Raw genomic sequence first — 20125 nt, 5'->3', positions numbered from 1 at the left:
GCTTGTCTATCCTTACTCCCTCCTCCCTTTCTTCCCTCCCTCCCTGCCAGCAGCTCCTCCAGCATCCCAGCTGGAAGCAGCAGCACAACAGTCGCCGTTACCAGGGGCGAAGGGGTGGCGGTGGCAAGATCGGGCAACCGCCGCCCCTTTGTCCCTTCCCCAACAGCGGCTGTTGCGCTTCCGCTTCCAGACGGAATCCTGGCGGTGGAGCTGCTGGCGGGGAGGCAAGCTACCTGCATAAAGACGCCGCCGAGGGCATGGCAGAATATATCCCGGCTTGAAGTGGCAGCGCTGGGGACTGCTCAGAGACTCATCAGAGCCGCGGGCTGGAGCTGTGCAAAAAGTCTGCTTGGGCTGGGGGGGGGGGGGGTAGGGAGGGAAGCCTGGGACAGCCATGCTTCCCTCCCTCCCACCCCCGCCCGAGCAGGCTTCTTGCACAGCTCCAGCCCGCGGCTCTGATGAGTCTCTGAGCAGTCCCCAGCGCTGCCACTTCAAGCCGGGATATATTATGCCTCGCCCACGCCGCCGCCGTTGCACCCAGAGGGAAAGGGAGCCTTCGCGCCCCCCTTTACGGAGCCTCGCGCCCCCCCAGGGGGGCGCGCCCCACTATTTGAGAACCGCTGGGTTATAGGAAGTGAGGCAGGAGCTTATCTGCAGATCTTCTAGCAGAGAGGCATCAGTCTAAAATCCTTACGTAGCTACAAGCAAAGTAAACCCAATTCCCTTTGAGTGCTATTGGCCGTTGTCTAACTCTAACTACTGTATTTTTCGGACAATAAGACGCACCGGAGTAAAAGACGCACCTTAGTTTTTGGGGAGGAAAATAAGAAAAAAATTCTGCCTCTGCCTACCAGCATCCATGGTATCCATCTGGCTAGTGTCCTGTCAGTGTGTGAGAGAGTTGAGGGCCGTTTGGAAACAAACAGTATTTGTTGTGTGAGCAACAAGGAAGGAGGCAGCGAGGACCCTGGGCGTGGCTTGTTCTGTACTAAAGCTGCATGCTGGGCTGATATCTGAAACTAAAAGTGAAAGTGAAACTTCTCTCTGCTGAACTACCACTTGGGAAAACCTGCTTTTGGTATTGTATATTTACTTCATGTGTTACACTATATATCAAGAGAAGTTATTGAATCCTGCTGAATCAGTGACTTGTGCTGTGCTTTCTGAATGTGATTGCTGCTGCAAACTCTGACACCTCCTTGCAGCAAATAGCGAACTGCCAGGTCAGTTTCAGCTCATTATTGCAGCCTGATTCAGCACGAGCAGCTGATTGGTGGGTGGATCAGCCTCCTGGAATACCCACAATCAGCTGTTCCAGGCCGCAGGGATTGCCACAGCCTCCTCCGTGCCTCGTGTTTTTGGCTACATTCGGTGTATAAGACTCACCCAAATTTTCACCCTCTTTTGGGGGGTAGGGAAGTGCGTCTTATAGTCCAAAGAATACGGAGGTGCTGACTGCTAGTTGAGAAGATTTCTCTGTCAGTTTGATTGATCCTTCGTGCCTGACCCTGCTTCTCCTTCCATTCCAGAAGACTGCCCGGTTACCAGCACAATATCCCCTTTACAGTCACCTCACAAAGGGCTCCCTCCTCGGCCACCCTTGCACAACAGGCCTCCCCCTCCGCAGTCCCTGGAGGGTCTCCGGCAAATGCACTATCACAGGAATGACTACGACAAATCCCCCATTAAGCCCAAGATGTGGACCGAGTCTTCCTTGGACGAACCTTACGAGAAGGTGAAGAAGCGTTCTTCTCACAGCCACTCCAGGTGAGTCCCGAGCAGGCAGAGGTGGCCCTTCTTTCAATCATTGGAGGACTTTATAGTAATGTTTGGTAGAAATAAAGCAAAGGCTTGCCAGCACATTCCAGGGCCGTGCTGCTGTCTATCTGAAGGTTGAGGGACGCGGTGGCTCAGCAGCTAAGATGCTGAGCTTGTCGATCAGAAAGGTTGGCAGTTCGGCGGTTCGAATCCCTAGTGCCGCATAACGGAGGGAGCTCCCGTGACTTGTCCCAGCTTCTGCCAACCTAGCAGTTCGAAAGCAAGTAAAAAAATGCAAGTAGAAAAATAGGAACCAACTTTGATGGGAAGGGAACAGCATTCCGTGCGCCTTCGGTGTTTAGTCATGCCGGCCACATGACCACGGAGACGTCTTCGGTCAGCACTGGCTCTTCGGCTTTGAAACGGATATGAGCACCGCCCCCTAGAGTCAGGAACGACTAGCACATGTGTGCGAGGGGGGACTTAACCTTTTTACCTGACAGTTGTTCCAGCTGCATAAGTAGAGATTGTGGCCATTTAGCGACCTATGTGAAATAAAGAGGGTGTTTTGAATTCTTCCTTGTCTTTCGTTTGCATTAGTCACAAGCGTTTTCCCAGCACCGGAAATTGTGTGGAAGGGGGAGGAAGTAACTCTCTTCAGAACAGCCCAGTGAGGAATCTTCCCCATTGGAACACCCAATCCAGCATGCCATCGACACCGGATCTACGAGTGCGCAGTCCCCATTATGTCCATTCCACCAGGTGAGTCCTCCCCTCTCTTTCTCCTCTTCTGTTGGTCTTCTGGCATAAACTCTTTTAATCCAGGTTCATAGAAACGGAGAAGAGAAGTTGTACTTGAAATGTTTTGAGATCAACGTGGGTTGTTTCCATCCAGAGCGCAGTGGTGAGAATGTAGTATTGCAGGCTAATTCTGCCAATTGCCAGGAGTTCGATCCTGACCGGCTCAAGGTTGACTCAGCCTTCCATACTTCCAAGGTCTGTAAAATGAGGACCCAAATTGTTGGGGGCAATATGCTGACTTTGTAAACAGCTTAGAGAGGGCTGTGAGGTGGTGCATAAGTCTTAAGTGCTATTGCTAAGTGCTAAGGAAGTGGTGTTGCACAGTGGTTAGACTGCAGTATTGCAGGCCAACTCTGCTGACTGCCAGGAGTTTGAGCCTGACCGGTTCAAGGTTGACTCAGCCTTCAGTCCTTCTGAGGTGGGTAAAACGAGGACCTGGATTGTTGTGGGGGAGAAGAGGCTGACTCTGCAAACCGCTTAGAGAGGGCTGTGAAACTCTGCAAAGCGGTATATGTCTATTGCTATATGCTGTAATTATCCCAAAGGCCAATTTCCACCGAGAGAAATCCCTTTGTAGCGATGTTTAAAATCTTAATTTGTTTTCCGCCTTTCTGTTTCTCTGGCTTACAGATCGGTGGACATTAGCCCTACCAGACTGCATTGTTTAGTTCAGCACTTTAGACACCGGAGTTCTAGTTTAGAATCACAAGGAAAGCTTCTCGGCTCAGAAAACGAGACGGGGAGCCCTGACTTCTACACCCCAAGGACTCGTAGCAGTAATGGGTCGGACCCCATGGATGACTGCTCCTCCTGTACGAGCCACTCCAGCTCCGAGCATTACTACCCGGCTCAGATGAATGCGAATTATTCCACCCTGGCGGAGGACTCTCCCTCCAAAGCTCGCGAGCGACAGAGACAGCGGCACAAGTCGGCTGGAAATCTCGTCTGCTCCAATTCGGGAAGCATGCCCAACCTGGCTGCTGGGAACGGGAACGGCCATCACGGCGTCTACCTGCACAGCCAAAGCCAGCCTTCCTCCCAGTACAGGATCAAAGAATACCCACTGTACATCGAAGGGAGCTCGACGCCAGTGGTGGTGCGCAGCCTCGAAAACGATCAGGAGGGACACTACAGCGTGAAAGCACAGTTTAAAACGTCCAATTCGTACACAGCGGGGGGCATGTTTAAGGAAAACTGGCACGGAGACGAAGTGGACTCCATCCGGTTGACTCCTTCCCGGTCTCAGATCATAAAGACTCCTTCGTTGGGGAGAGACGGCCACGAAAAGGGATCGGGGAGGGCTGTGGTCTCGGATGAGCTCAGACTATGGTACCAGCGCTCCACAGCCCCCCACAAAGACCATAGCCGGTTGTCGCACACAAGCTCCACTTCGTCGGATAGCAGCTCCCAATACAGTAGCTCCTCTCAAAGCACCTTCGTGGCGCACAGTAAGGTAACCAGGATGCCTCCCATGTGCAAAGCAACGTCAGGTAAGAGTGAGAAATTCTGGGCCCAGGTGGCATTTAAACCAGGTTGAATGAATAAATCCTGGGTCTCTCTGATGGGGTAGGGAGACATAATGTCAGGGAATTGTGCAGCAGTTGGCCAAAAATGAAGTCATAGACACTGATATGAACTTGTAGTCTATATAAATAAATATATTTAACATACATATTAATGTAGTCAGGCACAGCACTCCAACACAAGGTAAATCATGAGGTAAATCACAGAGCAGCATACAGGGCACACCCCCTTTTTTCCCGCCTTTTTTCTTAATGTGTGCTCCATATGCTGTTCTTTGATTTACCTTACAATTTACCTCATGACAGAGTGATGAGTCTCCCTGCAACCAATCATAACGTAGATTGCCTCAGCCAGGAGCCCGCACTCTCCAACCAATCAACTATTATGGTGTGTCCTGGCCCATTGTACACTTTACTACTCCAGCTATTAAATTAAACATACCAGAACAACTCAGTGAATAGGCCAAAGTAATTTCTTTATTGTCGATCGCTTCTTTTACAAGAATCTCACCATTCTCCATTCTCTTGGGATCAGGCAGATAAGGGCTTCCCTAGACTGGCTTATGTCATTCCTCCCACAGAGTGACTCCATATTGGCACATCTCTTTATTCCCTTCTCTCCTTTAGCCAACGATTCCGCCACACAATGTAACATAAAAAGTAAAGTCTGTGGAGATTCCCAATCAACCAAATTGAGGTTGTCCCAAAGCTGCTTTCCCAAAAGGCAACTGGGCTTTCTTTTGTTTTCCTTTGAAAAGGTTTCACTTCTCATCCAAGAAGCTTCTTCAGTTCTGACTGAATGGTGGAGAACGGAAGGATTTAGTTAGTTTATTCCTCGCGGTCCTCTGCTCCATAGAGCTAACGACCAGATCAGTACAAGGAATATATTAAATCCTTCCGCTCTCTGCCATTCAGTCGGAACTGAAGAAGCTTCTTGGATGAGAAATGAAACATTTTCAAGCAAAAAACAAGAAAGTCTTGAAAAAAGAACCTTTGGGACCGCGATGCCATTGATAACGAGGAGTTACCTGTCTGCCTTTGGTGTAAAGCAAAATGAGTCTGTGGGAAGTAAGCGGTGAGTCCCTACAAAGAGGTTACTCCTTGGAACAAACGTCAAGGCGTTGCAGAGGCCGGGCGACTTCAAATTCCAATTTTAATTCTGATCTCAAATAAACTATTCTGTCTCAGCCTCGGCTCCTACACAAATCATTGTATATCACGTAAATGACATACCCACTCAGAGCGTTGTTTAGATAAGAAACTAAGTGCTGAGAGCAGTGATTTAAAGCTAGAAGTAGATTAAGGATTGGTGCCACTGCTGTAATTAACAGTTTCTCAAATGTGTAAGAACTTGAAGGTGTTTGAAAGTCACCCACCGAGAGCGATCCCCAAACACAAGCAGCCTCTTAGCTAATAATTACATTCGGTTAATACTTATATATCCAGTCTTTTATTTACACAGCCAATTAGAGGCTCAGCACCCCAGGTGGGGTGGGAGGAATGAGGAGGGAGTAAAAAAACAAAAAACAAAGCCGAAAATGTCCACATTAAATGTGGGAATTAGTCCACATGCATGTAGTATGTCTGGAGTTCCAGGCTGCGTTAACGGAAGGATAGAATCAAGATCACGTGAAGTGTTAGTACCACTTTACAAAGCTTTAGTAAGACCACACTTGGAGTATAGGCAGCCTGGAAAGCCTAAACTTTCTACTGCTAAATGAGACAGCGGTCAAGTGAATTTTACCCCACTATTATATGACTTTTCTGGTCACAGTTGTTAAGTGGATCACTGCAGTAGTAACATGGTTGCTAAGTGAATCTGTCTTCCCCGTTGACTTTCTGCTCTGACAGATTTTTCCTTTTTCTCCATTTGGTGCATATGAAGTGTCTAAAACAACAACCACAACTGCACATCCATTACCCTCAATAGCACACAAACCTTGCATTAAGTAAATTTTGGCTTGCATTAACTATGACCCAGTATTAATTTAACATCATCATCTTCATTTAACGACCCCATAATAATCCCTTGCGGGGAGGAGTCTGGGCAACCGAATGGAGCTAGCAGAGTGTTTTACTGGCTGGATGCCCTTCCTGTCACCAGAACAGTGTTTTGTTTAGCAGATGTAGTCTCATTGTGCCCAGAGCGAGAAATATCTAGGATTGAACTCACAACCTTCTGATTATGAGGCGAGAGCTCCACCTCTAGGCCACCGCACTACTCAGTATCGATTTCACAATTTGCACTAATTCAAATATCGCATTAATCGAACACCCACTCGGTGCGACCCACCTACCTACGCTCAAACATATAGGACAGAGGTGGTATTCAGCAGGTTCTGACCAGTTCTGGAGAATCGGTAGCGGAAATTTTGAGTAGTTCAGAGAACCGATAAATACCGCCTCTGACTGGCCCCGCCCCCATCTATCCTCTGCCTCCCAGTCCCAGCTGATCGGGAAGGAATGGGGATTTTGCAGTAGCGTTCCCCTGCCACGCCCATAGAGCCACGCCCACCAAGCCATGCCATGCGCATCCAGCCACGCCCACAGAACCAGTAGTAAAAAAAATTGAATCCCACCTCTGGTATAGGATCATTAACCATAACAACATTTGATTTGGAAGCTCTGCATCGCTGAAGGACTTGCAGAAATAAAATATGAACTTTTGTGACTTTTATTGTAGCTTTAGAGACCGACAACCCAATTTGTGTGATTGATCAATCCGGTGAAACTCTTAAGTGCTTTACATAAGAGTTTTTTATGCTTTGTTTGCCCAGAAGGCAAACAAGCTTTTTGCTTGTCAATAGCTTCTAAAAGTCCATTTTTTTTGCTGATGAGATTATGCTCTACTAATTCCAGAGCTCAAGGCCCGTCTGGTGCCTCTTGCCATTCATGAAACATTTAGTTATGCCCGTCGTGAACCCATCGGATTCCAACAGCAGACAGCCTGGCTCTGCTGAAGAGTTTGAATATTGTCTCAGCTGTCTGGAGTTAGGGCCGTCGGAGATATTGCTCCTGCTAAAAATAAGCGGCTTTCGTGAGAAATTCGGCCCATTTAATTAAAATTGAGCAGATGCAGAGAGGCCCAGAGTCGCCGAGAAGACCGCAGCAATCAAAGCCCTCCCATTTTGCAATGCAAGATTCCGATCACAGTCACAGCTGCCGCCTCAACTCTTTTGACCATCCTTGAGGGCATGGACAGGAAGGCAGGCAGGAAAACTCTACTCCCACCCCCCACCCAATCAATCAGAATAGAGCTGGAAGGGACCTTGGAGGTCTTCTAGTCCAACCTCCTGCCTAGGCAGGAAACCTTATACCGTTTCAGACAGATGGCTATCCAACATCTTCTTAAAGACTTCGGGAGTTGGAGAATTCACAATCTCTGGAGGCAAATTCTGTTCCACTGATTATTGTTCTAACGGTCAGGAAATTTCTCCTTAGTTCTAAGTTGCTTCTCTCCTTGATTAGTTTCCACCCATTGCTTCTTGTCCTGCCTTCAACTGCTTTGGAGAATAGTTTGACTCCCTCTTCTTTGTGGCAACCCCTGAGATATTGGAAGACTGCTATCATGTCCCCCCTAGTCCTTCTTTTCATTAAACCCAATTCCTGCAACTCCCCCTTGCTATGTCCTCCACCCATCCACCTTTCTATTCAATTACAATTTATTAAATTTATAAACCGCCCCCCTTTCTGGTTATCACATTGATATATTTTCCTTGTGTTCATTTGTCATTGTATACTTTATTCTTCTATTGTTTTACTTCCATTTACACAATGTTTTCATTTTTCTTCCTTTGCATTAATGTTAAACATCTAGAGGTAGGCGAGATAGGCGGGCGAACAAATTTAACGAATAAATACATACAGTTAGTCCTTGACATAAGTCACTCTTTTCAGTACCATTGTAACATCAAAAAGTCACCAAATGAACTGTGGTAAATAGAGGACTATCTGTAAATAAAAAAGGAGGTTGGAACTGCACTGGCTGCTATTTAGTTGAAAGAGAGAGAGTGAGGGAAAAGGAAAGAAGGAAGGAAAGAGAGAGAGGGAGGGAGGGAGGAAGATGGAGGGAAGGAGAGAAAGGAAGGAAGGACAGAGAGAGGGAGGGAGGGAGAGAAAAGGAAGGAAAGAAAGAAAGGAGAGTAAGAGAAGGAAAGAAGAAAGAAAGAAAGAAAGAAAGAAAGAAAGAAAGAAAGAAAGAAAGAAAGAAAGAAAGAAAAGAGAACTTGCCATGAGTCACTTCATATTTAGAATCCCGCCAATAGGTCTTTCACAGACAGGAGAATCTCAACTTGATGTCTCCCTTGTTTTTCCAGCTGCCTTACCTCACCATCCGAGGACTTCAACCACCACACCTAGTGATTGTGGGTCGTTGACCCCCAGCTGCCCACACCACATCTTAGCTTGGCAAACTGGGTGAGTTTTGGGTCCCTTGGGAAGGGAGGGCAAGGGCCGGGCACGGATTTCCCCTGTAAGCCCACCTGTTGGAGATCATGTCTGGGCCAGTGGAGCTCAACATTTTCTCCACCACGGTCCCCCCTTTAAATACCTTTGGTGGCCACAACCACCAACACTCCTCCCAAGACTTAAGATTTAAATCACAGTATTTGTTGCAACCCTGCGACAAAATTGCACACGCACGCACACACCCAGGATTCCACGGACCACAGGTTGAGAAAGTCCAGTGTAGACTACTTGCCCCTTTGCAATAATTTTTTTTATACTTACACTGTGTACTCTCTGAATTAACCTCTAGCGTCTCCAGATAATTGCAAAAGAAGAAAGGGAAAAGAAATCCACCCAAATAATGTTCCAATTCCCATTTTTGTGAGCTTCCCTGATTGTCCCCACAACAACCACAGTGTGGTTGCATCAGGCATGGGTTTAGATCCATGGTGACGTTTGGAAGCCAATGGGAATATTTTGCATGTGGTACAGAGGCTGCTTGGGCCATCAATCTCAGGCGTCCCAGAAAGGAAAGGTGATTGCCCGAGTTTTTAAAATCAGTGATATACCATTTTGCCGGAGTTTTCCAAAGGGGGATCCAGTTTTCTGAATACTGCGATCCTAGCTCATGCGCAAAGTTTCAAGAGAAGGGATCTGCGTGTGAACTTTCCCAACGCTTGATCTGGGTTATATTTGCAGCTGATTGCTAAAAAAGTAATAATACATGATTTTGCACCCTTGGGGAGGAAAAAAAAACCCATCCAGGAATATCTGACCTCTTAAAAAGGAGAACTTTTTTTGCTAAGACTAGGGCAGTCTTTTTCAATTTGAAGAACTTGTTAAGAAGCGTGGACTTCAACTCCCAGAATTCCCCAGCAGGGGAATTCTGGGAGTTGAAGTCCACGCTTCTTAAAGTGACTTAGGTTGAGAAACAGTGTTCTAGGAACTGAGTTGTCTTGTCTAGCCCTCCCCCCACCCCCCAAAAATGTCCTTTTTCTCGCTTTTTACACCCTTCCCCAATTCTTCCCGCGCAACTTCCAGCGTCCTGAACTGTCTCTAAGCAAATTTCCCTCCGTCACTAACTCCCTTTTGTCCTCCTGAAATGACTCCCCAACTCCTTCCACAACAGGTGTGAATTTAGCTCTTTGCGAAGTTGTGCGTCCCTGCTTTTCTTTTAACATGGCTGATTCTGCTCTTTCTTCTCCCCTTCCTTTCTTTCTCTCTCCCTTTCTCTCTCTGCTTTGGTTCTGCTTCGCTCAGAGATGCCAGAGGCAACTCACCCACTATGGATGAGTCTCAATCTCCAACTCAGCCGAGTACCGATGATGATTAGAGGTATAGTGAGAGTTTGGGGGGGGGTGTTTCCCTACTCTGAACCCAGATTTCGTTTCCTCTCTGTTGTCTTGTCCCTTGTTCTTTGTGTCTTGGGCTTTGCACCATTTCTTTCGGGTGGGAGAAAGGGACCTCAAAACAATGTAGGGAATTGGACCAGAGCAGAGTTTCTTAACGTTGGCCAGTTGAAGATGGGTGGACTTCAAGTCCCAGAATTCATGGGAGGCTAGGGAGTTCTGGGAAGCAAAGTTCATCCATGGTGGCTGGAGAATTCTGGGAGTTGAAGTCCACCCAATGCTGGCTAGAGAATTATGGGAGATGAAATTCACTCAAGCTGGCTGGAGAATTATGGAAATTGGTCCCACAATGCCTGCTAGAGAATTATGGGAAATGAAATTCACCTGTGCTGGCTGGGGAATTATGGGAGTTGAAGTCCACACCTCTTTAAATATCCACGGTTGAGAAACACTGGATTAGAGATTGCAACTCAAGAAAGCAGGAGCTCAAAGAAACGAGCAGAGGTCTGGTCACCTTCATAGTCCAGAATATTGAACTGTACTAAGTAAGAGCGCAATTTCCTTCTCTTATCCTGAGTAAACAGCATGAAGTGTGCAGGGAAAGGTTCCCCCTGGTGCCACAACCAAGGTCACCTAAGATTAGCAGGAAGAAACGTAGTGAGGAAATGTTAAGCGTAGAGGAGGAGCAAGAGAAGTGAAAAGAGAATCCTCTAGATTTGCTCTAACACAAAGCCCAGCAAGCGAGTGGGTAGTGAAACTGTTGGTGGAAGTGAACCAATCCACCTGTGAAAAAAGCACTCCCAAATGCATGTTCCACCCTTGACGTGCATGAATCTCTCTCCTTGCTGCCTCTCTCCGTCCTTGCTTTCCATCCCTTGGTGTGTCCTTCAGCTCTTGGCTCTTGCAACCCCCTCTGGTGCTTCTCCCAGCTCGGTGGTTTCCTTGCAGGGGTTTCATTTCAAAGCTAGGTGAACGTCATTCGTGGTAGCACTGATGATGTTCCCTAGTTGGGTCGTGAAATGTCTGCAAGAAGACACCTCCCCCATTCAAGCACGGAGAGCACCGAGGGCCACACCAGTCCAACCCTGAGCTACAAATATTCTCTTCCCTTGGTCACAACCATCTTCTCCCAAAGGCTGAATGTGTCTGTGTTTAGAGAGGAGCAAATAAGGGGGAGGAAAAAAGAGGAATAATGCACGCCAGATTTTTTTGAAGGGGTTTCCCAGATGAATGGCTGGAAGGGTGAAATCCTGCAAGTCAAACAAGACCTCGTTCCACCAGTGGGGGTACCGGTGTCCAGGTGTGAGGGGGATCTGGGTGCAACATCTGTCACCCTCATTGATGGCCAGGGGTTGGGTACCAGCGTTCCATATATGGTTTTTTCCCCCCGTGTCTCTTTCTTAGCTTGTTCTTAGGACTTTAGTTGAAAACATGAACCCTTCTAAACAATGTAAGAAGTCCACCTGCTACAGGGAAAAATAGTCTGTAGAGATTCTCCATCACCCAAGTCCCTGTTGTCCCACGGGTGCTTTTTCAGGAGGCAACTGGACTTTTCTTTGAAGACATCGTTCGTTATAATCTTTGCCCAAAACCGGACATAAACACTGGTTTCCAGCAAAAGCATCATAAATTGTAGTCAGAAGGACATTGCAAATGGCCATAAATGCCAGCCGGTTGCTGAACACCCCAAATGTGGTCCCATGATTTTGGGGGGAGGGGGGGAGAGCGGTTACCAGAATTTCAGAACTGGGTTGTAAGTAGCTTTGGAGGAAACCATTGTGGGTTTGGTCACTGTTGTGATCTATCGGCCCTCGGCCCCTCCAGCAGCAGAGGAGGAGGAGGAGGAGGAGGAGGAGGAGGAGGAGGAGGAGGAAGTGTGGAAGTCAGGGTCAGCATCAGGGCAACCTGGGAGCTCCGCAGGGGGAAGAGGGAATGGAGCTGGCAGAGAGAGAGATGGAGGTAGAGCCTGGTCCATCCATCAGCCCTCAGATGGAGGGACAACTGCCCCCAGGTCTGGAGGTGGCTGATGAGGAAGAGGAGGAACAGCTGGGTCCAGTGCCTGACATGCGGATGCACAGAAGGCAGAGGAGAGGAGAGTAGTGGAAATCTATGGGCTGGTCCTCGGGACAGAAGAGCCACCGCTGCTAGTGAAACCCCACCCTAGCTCTGGGGACAAAAGGCAAGGGGCAGAGACAAATAGATGTGACAAAATAATTTTTTACTTCCACCCAGAAGGACTTGTTAGTCTCTGGGGAGAGAGAGACTTTTATACGGGGGTTGCCAGCACTCCTAATAAAGGGAAAAATTGATTTAAATACAGAGGGTTTGTTGTGTTTGGGGAGGTGGGTCAGAACAGTCACTGAGCGATCCATCATAAGTAGAGGACCACCCATAACGCACACAGACTAACTGCAACTTCCATCTCTCCGTAGGAGCTACAGCGAGAGCTGCTACCTGGATTCTGCCCTTTATCCAGAACTCTCGGACGTCCAGTGGTACGGACAGGACAAAGCCAAGCCTGGGACTCTAGTCTGACCTCAGCTGTTCCGATGCATCCATGCCATTTTGGTGGGTAAAGAAAGAAGAAGAAAATCACCTCACTGCCTCTTCATTTGCCTTATCCAGCTGCCCGACACACCAGCTTCAAGCGAAAAGCACTTTTGGCCATCCGACAAGTGAAAACAGTTATCCCCGAAGGAGCAATTGTGTCAGTAGTGCAAATCTCCCACACACACACACACACCATTCTTCAGTCCTGGTTCTGCACACACTCGTTCCTCCCCCCCCCCCCCAGTGGGTGTCAACGCGAGATAATCAGGGTGTCCAATCCAAACCTTTCCTGGGTTATCCTTCAGCGTGCAAAAACGTACATTCTGGTGCGAAGCGGTGAAATTGAAAATTCCCGATTTGAAACGTAAAACACAAAGCGGCCCCGAAGAAGGATGGCAAACACCCGTTTTGGTTCGAGGGCAGGAGATCTGGCCACGCTTGGACTCCAGAGATGAGTCAGAAGATGGTCAAAGCGATTGGTGGAGGCTGCCAAAGATTTGGGTAACTTGCCCAAAGGACTCTCTTTTCTCTCAAATGGGGGTATTTTTAAGAAGCAGCAATAGTCTTTGTGATGCTCTTTTGAGGCCCGACAAACCTTGAACCATTTTAGATCAGGGAATATGTCTGCTGAACAAAACACCGCTCTGGCAACAGGAAGGGCATCTGGCCATTAAAACACTCTGCTAACTCCATTCAGTGGCCTAGATTCCACCCCGCAGGGGATTATTATGGGATCGTTAAAAGAAGATGAATATAAACCTAGGATCTATTGGGAGAGACCAGTTGGGAGAACCGGGAGGCAGGCCAGGTTATGAGGAAGGGGAAATTTAGTAATGTTTGCAACATTCCTGGGCAAAAAAATGGCAAGAGCACACCGCGATACGGCTTGGGAGAACCGACATCAAATGAAGCGAAAATGCCCCCCAAATGCTCAGTGTTAGCAAAAAAAAAAACCAACCCCATACAAGGGAAGATCTCGAATTAAGGGATGAATTAAGGGAAGGTAGATTGGGAGACGTGGATCGTGATTTCAAAAAGTATATTACGTATTACTAATCATAGGAAAAGGGGTTTGTGATTCCCCCGGGGGAATTTTTCTTCCACGAACAAGAGATTATGGGGCCGAACTAAATTTACCTTCCCTCCATTCCTAAAATCAACCGTCTGACGTTATTTCACCCACATTGAATTCCAAAAACATTGAGACAGAACGAGGGAACAGACACCCAAGCCGTGATTTCTATGAATCTAGAAAGCCATCCAACGTCCAAAAAGCCTCGATAGTTTTATAAAAAAACCCAGACGAGACCTTTGTGGTCCCAGGCTGACCATCTTCGCGAGCCCTCGGGCATCGTCTTGAGCAGTATGAACAAGAGCCAAAATCTGTCTTTTGGGGGAAGGGGGGGGGTGCTTTCATTAGCCACCCCTAATCTGGCCAGATCTTGAAGTGAGCAGGCCACGTCTTTGCCATGGTGCTACTTTGATTTTTTTTATGGCCACTGGACAACCAAGGTCCCTGCCTTTCTTTTTGTGTGTGTGTGTGTTTGTGCGTCAGTTTGGCAATAGCAAAAAATAAAAAAATTCAAGAGAGAGTCCAAAGATAAAAAAAAACAAATAAATAAGAATGCCCACCAACTGCTTCCATTCGTAAATGACGAGGAATAATCAGGAAAGAAATCAGAAGGGACTTGAAAGTGGATCGCTCTTGAAGAAAACGGATCAGGGAAGGGACAAGGTTGAAACTGCAGAGGGCGAACAGAAGAAAAAGTAGAGGCACGCTGTTGGATAAAGGGAGGCTGGTCCTCGACTTGCATCACTTCGCTTAGTGACCAAGGTTACAACCGCACTGAAAAAAAAAGAGAGGCTTACGACCATTTTTCCACACTTAACGATCCCCGCGTGATCGAAATTCAGATGCTTGCCAACCGATTCATATTTATGACAGCCCCGGGGGTCATGGGATCCCCTTTGGCGACTTTCTGACGAGCCAAGTGAGAATGGGGAAGCTCGATTCACTTAACAACCGAGTTACTTGCTTAGCGACTGCAATGATTCGCTTAACAAACGGGGCAGAAAAAGTCATAAAATGGGGCAAAACCCCACTCAGCAACTGTCTCGCTTAGCCAGGGAAATTTCGGGCTCCATCGTTACGACGCTACAACTGTCATAATTGTGGGTCAGCCGTCGAGCGTCCGGATGTCAGTCACATGACCACGGGAGAGGCTGCAATGTTTGTGTGGGAAAACAGTCCCAAGTTTTTTTCAGCAACGTTGTAACTTCGATCACTAAGGGAACGGCCGTAAGTCGAGGACCACCTGTATTTAGGCCATGGACAAACAACGGAGAGATCAAAAGAGGCAAGATGGCAGCTGCCCACCCACTCCAGACAGCCACCCCTGGCAAAGAGCAGGAACTGGGGAGCAATTCCAGCATTTCATTATGTGTTGATTTCCACCCAGCTGGACTATCAAAATATTATCTTTTAAAATCTGGTCAATCATTTACTCATTCGCTCATCCAAACCAGAAAATAAGCTTTTGGGTGATGTCTGAACATCATGAAGACATTCCTTTAAGGTTAAAATAACTTATCACTGCCCCACCTGCCCATATGTCTTTTATGGTTTACGGTATTTTCCAATCTCTGCAACTCTTCAGCTGTGTGGACTTCAACTCCCAGAATCCCCCAACCTGGGCAGTTCTGGGAGTTGAAGTCCACACAACTGAAAAGGTTGCCCAGGTTGAAAAAAATGCTGGTTTTATTAGCATCCTTTTGCTGGTCCCCTTCTTATTGGGGGACAAAACGAACCAGGGTATACGGGAGAGCAAGAATTAGCAGAATTCTCTGCTTCTCCCTCAATCTGTAATTTTTCCAGAGGGAGGGAAGGAACAATCTACTATTTTAAAACATGCAACATGCTTTGAAACATACCACGTCATGGGTTTTTTTTTAAAAAAAAAAGAAAGACCGACTTTTCAGTTCAATCAGCAGCTAGAAATCTTGAATTTATTCTTATTGTTTTTAATTTGAATGCCAAATGAGAAGCCAGAATGCTGGCAGACGACCAGGGTCAAATGGGAAACAAATAAACCAGAGATTCAGGGAGTTTTCGGACGACTACAGAATTGCCAAGTTCACCCCCAGTTAGTAAGTCGGTGGTGTCCAATGTTACCCATCACAATGTTGGCTCACAGCCAAAAATTCATTTTCTGACCACAAGTAACGCCTTCTAGATTTAGTGAGATTTTGGGGTGTGACAACCCCACCACAACCCTGTACCCCTGGCTGCAAAGTTAATTTAAAAGGGGGGGGGAGAGCTCAGATTCTTCAGCTACTTTGCAAATGGTCCTTGGGTGCATTGGTTTGTCGTGGGAGGGGGGGGAAACCGGAGTGATTTCCAAGGTATTTTTTATTTCTTTCGATCAAGGCACTTGTGAGCCAGCCTGGTAGTAAAGACGGAAGTGAAGTAAAACAGGTTTTACTGTTTAAACTCGATTCAGTTCTACGGAAAATGTACATAAGAACGTTAATCGGGAGATCGGAATATAAACAAGGAAGGGGGTTTTATTCATGGCTACTGTATGGCCCCAATCAGCCCCCTACCCACCCTTGAATTCTGCTTTTATATAGAGGAGGAGGAAGAAAGGTTCCTCCTGGTTCTGAAAATGCTTTTAGTCTGTATGTAAAACCTTCCCTCCCTTCTCCCGCTTTGTATATGCATTTGCCCCATGTCAAAATGGTGGCCAGGGTTTATTTTTTAAATGATATTATATGCAGTTGGGTGTTGAAAATGTTGGGGAGAGAAGAAGAAATTAAAGAAGGAAGTTGGTTTTGTTTTTCAACTCAATTATTACTTTGGGAGACAGCTGACTCATTCAGGTGCTATCATGAGGACCAGTTATACTGCTTAGTTAGATATAAAGAAAGGAACATCTGTATCCATATATATACAGTATTGTATACAATACAATTGTATTGTATACAATACAATACTGTATTCATATATATATATATATATATGAATATGCCTATGAGCTCCTTTCTTTATGTCTTATATATATATAGATCGATAGATTGACTCGTTCCACATTTTTTTAAACTGAAATAAAACAAGACAGAACTCTTCTGAAATCGACTGTAAAGCATGTAAAATGATTTGGGCTCGTTACAGCAGCAATCAAGAAAAACGAGATTATACGATGTAGAGTTGCAGAAATTTGTTTTTTGATTTTTTTAAATCCGCTTTTAATTTATTCTTTTTGTATTAAGAATTTGTATAGTTCTCTTTACATTTTGCAAAAACGGTGTTGTAAACACTTCCTTATTAAAGCATTTTCAAGATGAAAATAAATAAATAAATCTGACCCCCGTGTGCAGCTTTTCCCAAAAACCTTCGACCACCCCAGTCCTCTTATTTTAGCAAGTTTTGCCTGAAATGGAAAAAGGAGCAGGATTAGACCCATTCAGTCCTACAGCGAAGAAAAACCATTTCCATATTCCTGCCCAAAAGGAAATATGATATGGACATATCCATCAGGTTTCCAAGAGTCAAGCTGGTTGTTGTTTTTAATACTGAGTCTTGCACAAGTCCCATTGAGCTTTTAAGTTACGCTTTTGAAACTAGTTTTCATGTTTCTATGCATGCAGGTTGGAATCTAATTCATGGTCATTTAAATCTGGGACAATGTTTTTCAACCTTGCTGGCGGGGGAATTCTGGGAGTTGAAGTCTACACTTCTTCATGTGGCCCAAGGATGAAAACCACTGTGTCGGGGTTCCAAATAGCATCCAAAAGTAAATCAGAGTCCGAGGCAAAGTATTGCTCAAAGTTCCAATTTACGAAGAGAGCCACGTTGGCACATCTGGGAAAACCCCAATCTGAAAGCTTCCCGGTTTCCCCCCTCCCAGTTGAAAGTCCAAGATCTTGCCCCCCACACCCACAAGTCCATCCCATGGTCCAATCTCCCACTGCCATGCTGGCAGCTTCCAGACATCCAGTTCCGGTCAGGTGCAGAGACAGAGGATGACCTTGGCTTTCTAGAAAGAATGTTGTTATGGCTACCTATCATCTAACTCCTTACAATCCTCCCTCCCATTTTCCCACAATAGAAAAGGCATAGTAGAATAATAGAAAGTGTGGCAGGCCAGAGACCCAAAAGAAAAGATGGCTGCAGGCCTGACAGACTGGTCCAAGAGGGACCTACCCAAGGGATGTGCCATCTTGCCTCCAGAAGCTGTGGTGCTCCAACACCAGAGTTTTCTAGTATAGCTTTGACTGTCATTGTACATCATGTATACAACGAAATTAGTTTAAGCCTCACCGGTGCAATCCATGACAAGAAATGCAAACAACATAAATAGTATAAAGAATAATCCCTGTGCAAGTAATTAGGAAAAAAGAAAAAAAACTAGTTGTATGTTTCTGCGTTTGCATAAAGTGGTTGTCGTCATGTGAAACTGTAAGAAGAGATTGGACAGCCGTCTGTCTGTAATGATGAATGGGGGGGGTTGGACTAGAAGACCTCCAAGGTCCCTTCCGATTCTATTGTTCTTTCAATGACTGTGAGTTTTGCTTTAACCTATTAGGCCGCTGTGGGCAGGGCCACAATGCAAGCTAGAAACCTTTATTCCTGGGAGGATGGGTTTGGAGGGCGTAAGCCAGGGGTGTCCAAACTTGGGAACTTTAAGACTTGTGGACTTCAACTCCCAGAATTCCCCAGCCAGCCGGCTTGGGAATTCTGGGAGTTGAAGTCCACAAGTCTTAAAGTTCCCAAGTTTGGACACCCCTGGCGTAAGCAAAGAGTTGAGCCAAGGCTAGTGGGCAAAGCCAAAAGGGAAAGTGGCTTTGGAAGAGAATAGAATGAAAGAGTTGGAAGGGACCTTGAAGGTCTTCTAGTCCAACCCCCTGCTTAGGAAGGAAAGCCTATAGTACTACCTCAGACAAATGGTTAGCCAATCTCTTCATAAAAACTTCCAGTGTTGGAGCATTCGCAACCTCTGGAGGCAACTTCTGTTCCACTGATGAATTGTTCTCATTATCAGGAAATTTCTCCTCAGTTCTAAGTTGCTTCTCTCCTTGATTAGCTTCCACCCATTGCTTCTTGTTCTACCCTCAGGTGCTTTGGAGAATAGCTTGACTCCCTCTTCTTTGTGGCATCCCCTGAGATATTGAAACACTGCTATCATGTCTCCCTTAGTCCTTCTTTTCATCTAACTAGACGTACCCAGTTCCTGCAACCGTTCTTCATATGTTTTAGCCTCCAATCATCCCCTAATCCTCTTTGTTGCTCTTCTCTGCGCTCGTTTTAACAATGAGCTAACAGCCAATTTATGACAACTGCAGATTCGGCTGACATGTTGCAATCTATGCTTCCCATAAACTGCCATTCCATGCTGGGCAAAAGGATGAAGTTACTTTCAACCTACATGTTATACGAAAATCAATGTATTGTTTATGAGTTGGAGTAAGGCATCAATTCAATTATTGGACAGAAAGTGCCTTTTTGACCATTCCCCTCTACATCTGAAAGCATGTCAAGAAACAACGGATGGAAACTAAAGAGAAAAGCAACCTAGAAATATGGAAAAAATTCCTGACAGTGAGGACAATTGACCAGTGGAACAGAAGTTGCCTCCAGAAGTTGTGGGGACTCCAACGCTGGAGGCTTTTAAGAAGAGATTGGACAACCACTTGCTCTGAAATGGTAGGTTTCCTTCCTGAGCAAGGGGTTGGACTAGAAGACCTCCAAGGTCCCTTCCAACCCCGTTATTCTATTAACTGCTTTTTTCCCCATCAGATTTTTCTTTTAGTAAAAAGCAAAAAATAAATAAATTACACCACCCGAAGAGTCAATGAAAGGCAAAAACAACTGCTTAGCAATAAAGGAGAAAACTTTAGCTCAGGGTATGAAATAAGGGGTCCTTGGTGCTCTCTAAGCGTGGTTATTTCCTTGCAAGACGTTTCACGACCCAACTAGGGAACATCATCAGTGCTAGTCTGTGGATAATGAAACCCCTGCCAGAAAACAACCAAGCTCAGAGAGCACCCTCCTAACTGCCTACGTTGTCCCCCACAGACGCTCAGGTCATTGCTAAGCAGTCATCCTAGTTGAAGTAGTCAAAAATCAACGCATGGTGGCCAACACAAACAGCGCTCTTGCCCACATAAGTCTCTCTTGCAGAGCAAAATTATAACACTGTAAATCACGGAGAGGCGTTTCTGAATTATTTAGAGACCATTCAACCGAAGCCAAGCTGGAAAACGTTGTGAAACCACTGAAATGAGGAGCAACTTCCAATTCTGTGAAACATTCTCCAAGGTGATGCAATAGAAGCTACGGAGGCTTCGCCCCCATTTCTTCAGGACGTCTGGGGGTTTCTATTTTTAAGAGCACCGTCTGCTGAAGCCCGGATCACACAGCAGCCTTGCGGTTCGAGCTCTCTTCCCTCATCACGGTCTAGAAAGTTTTAGATGGAAGTCCCCACCTGTCCCAAGAGGCTTTGAAGACACCTGGCTCAAAGCGGGAAAAGAACCCACCGAAAGACAAGACAAGCAGATCGGTTCTGCTTTTAGAAAGAAACTTTAAAGTTTTCTTTAAAGTTTTAAAGTTTTTTTAAAAGAAATAAATTGCTGAACGGAATGGAATGGAATAAAAAATAGAATGGAATAGTATATAAAATAGAATAGTATATAAAATAG

The 20125-nt window shown here is 46.1% G+C and overlaps 1 protein-coding gene across 9 annotated transcripts in view; it reads left to right on the top strand.

Annotated features, from left to right (window-relative positions):
* Positions 1-16791, top strand: part of FRMD4A (FERM domain containing 4A) — a 336245-nt gene extending 319454 nt beyond the window's left edge. For 8 of the 9 annotated variants that reach the window (XM_081957227.1, XM_081957229.1, XM_081957226.1 and 5 more), the window contains exons 19-23: positions 1530-1767; positions 2359-2520; positions 3190-4049; positions 8399-8498; positions 12310-16791. In XM_081957227.1, the coding sequence (XP_081813353.1) occupies positions 1530-1767; positions 2359-2520; positions 3190-4049; positions 8399-8498; positions 12310-12412 (1463 nt within the window). In that variant the 3' untranslated portion in view covers positions 12413-16791. Of the gene's footprint in view, positions 1-1529; positions 1768-2358; positions 2521-3189; positions 4050-8398; positions 8499-9788; positions 9864-12309 lie in introns of all 9 variants that reach the window. The other variant, XM_081957225.1, reaches the window with a different exon arrangement.
* The last annotated feature ends 3334 nt before the right edge of the window (positions 16792-20125 follow it).

Source organism: Natrix helvetica (genome assembly GCF_964273705.1).
Source record: "Natrix helvetica genome assembly, chromosome: 6".
Taxonomy (NCBI): Eukaryota; Metazoa; Chordata; class Lepidosauria; order Squamata; family Natricidae; genus Natrix; species Natrix helvetica.
Note: the sequence above shows the minus strand (reverse complement) of the source record. Positions and strands in the feature narration are given on the sequence as shown.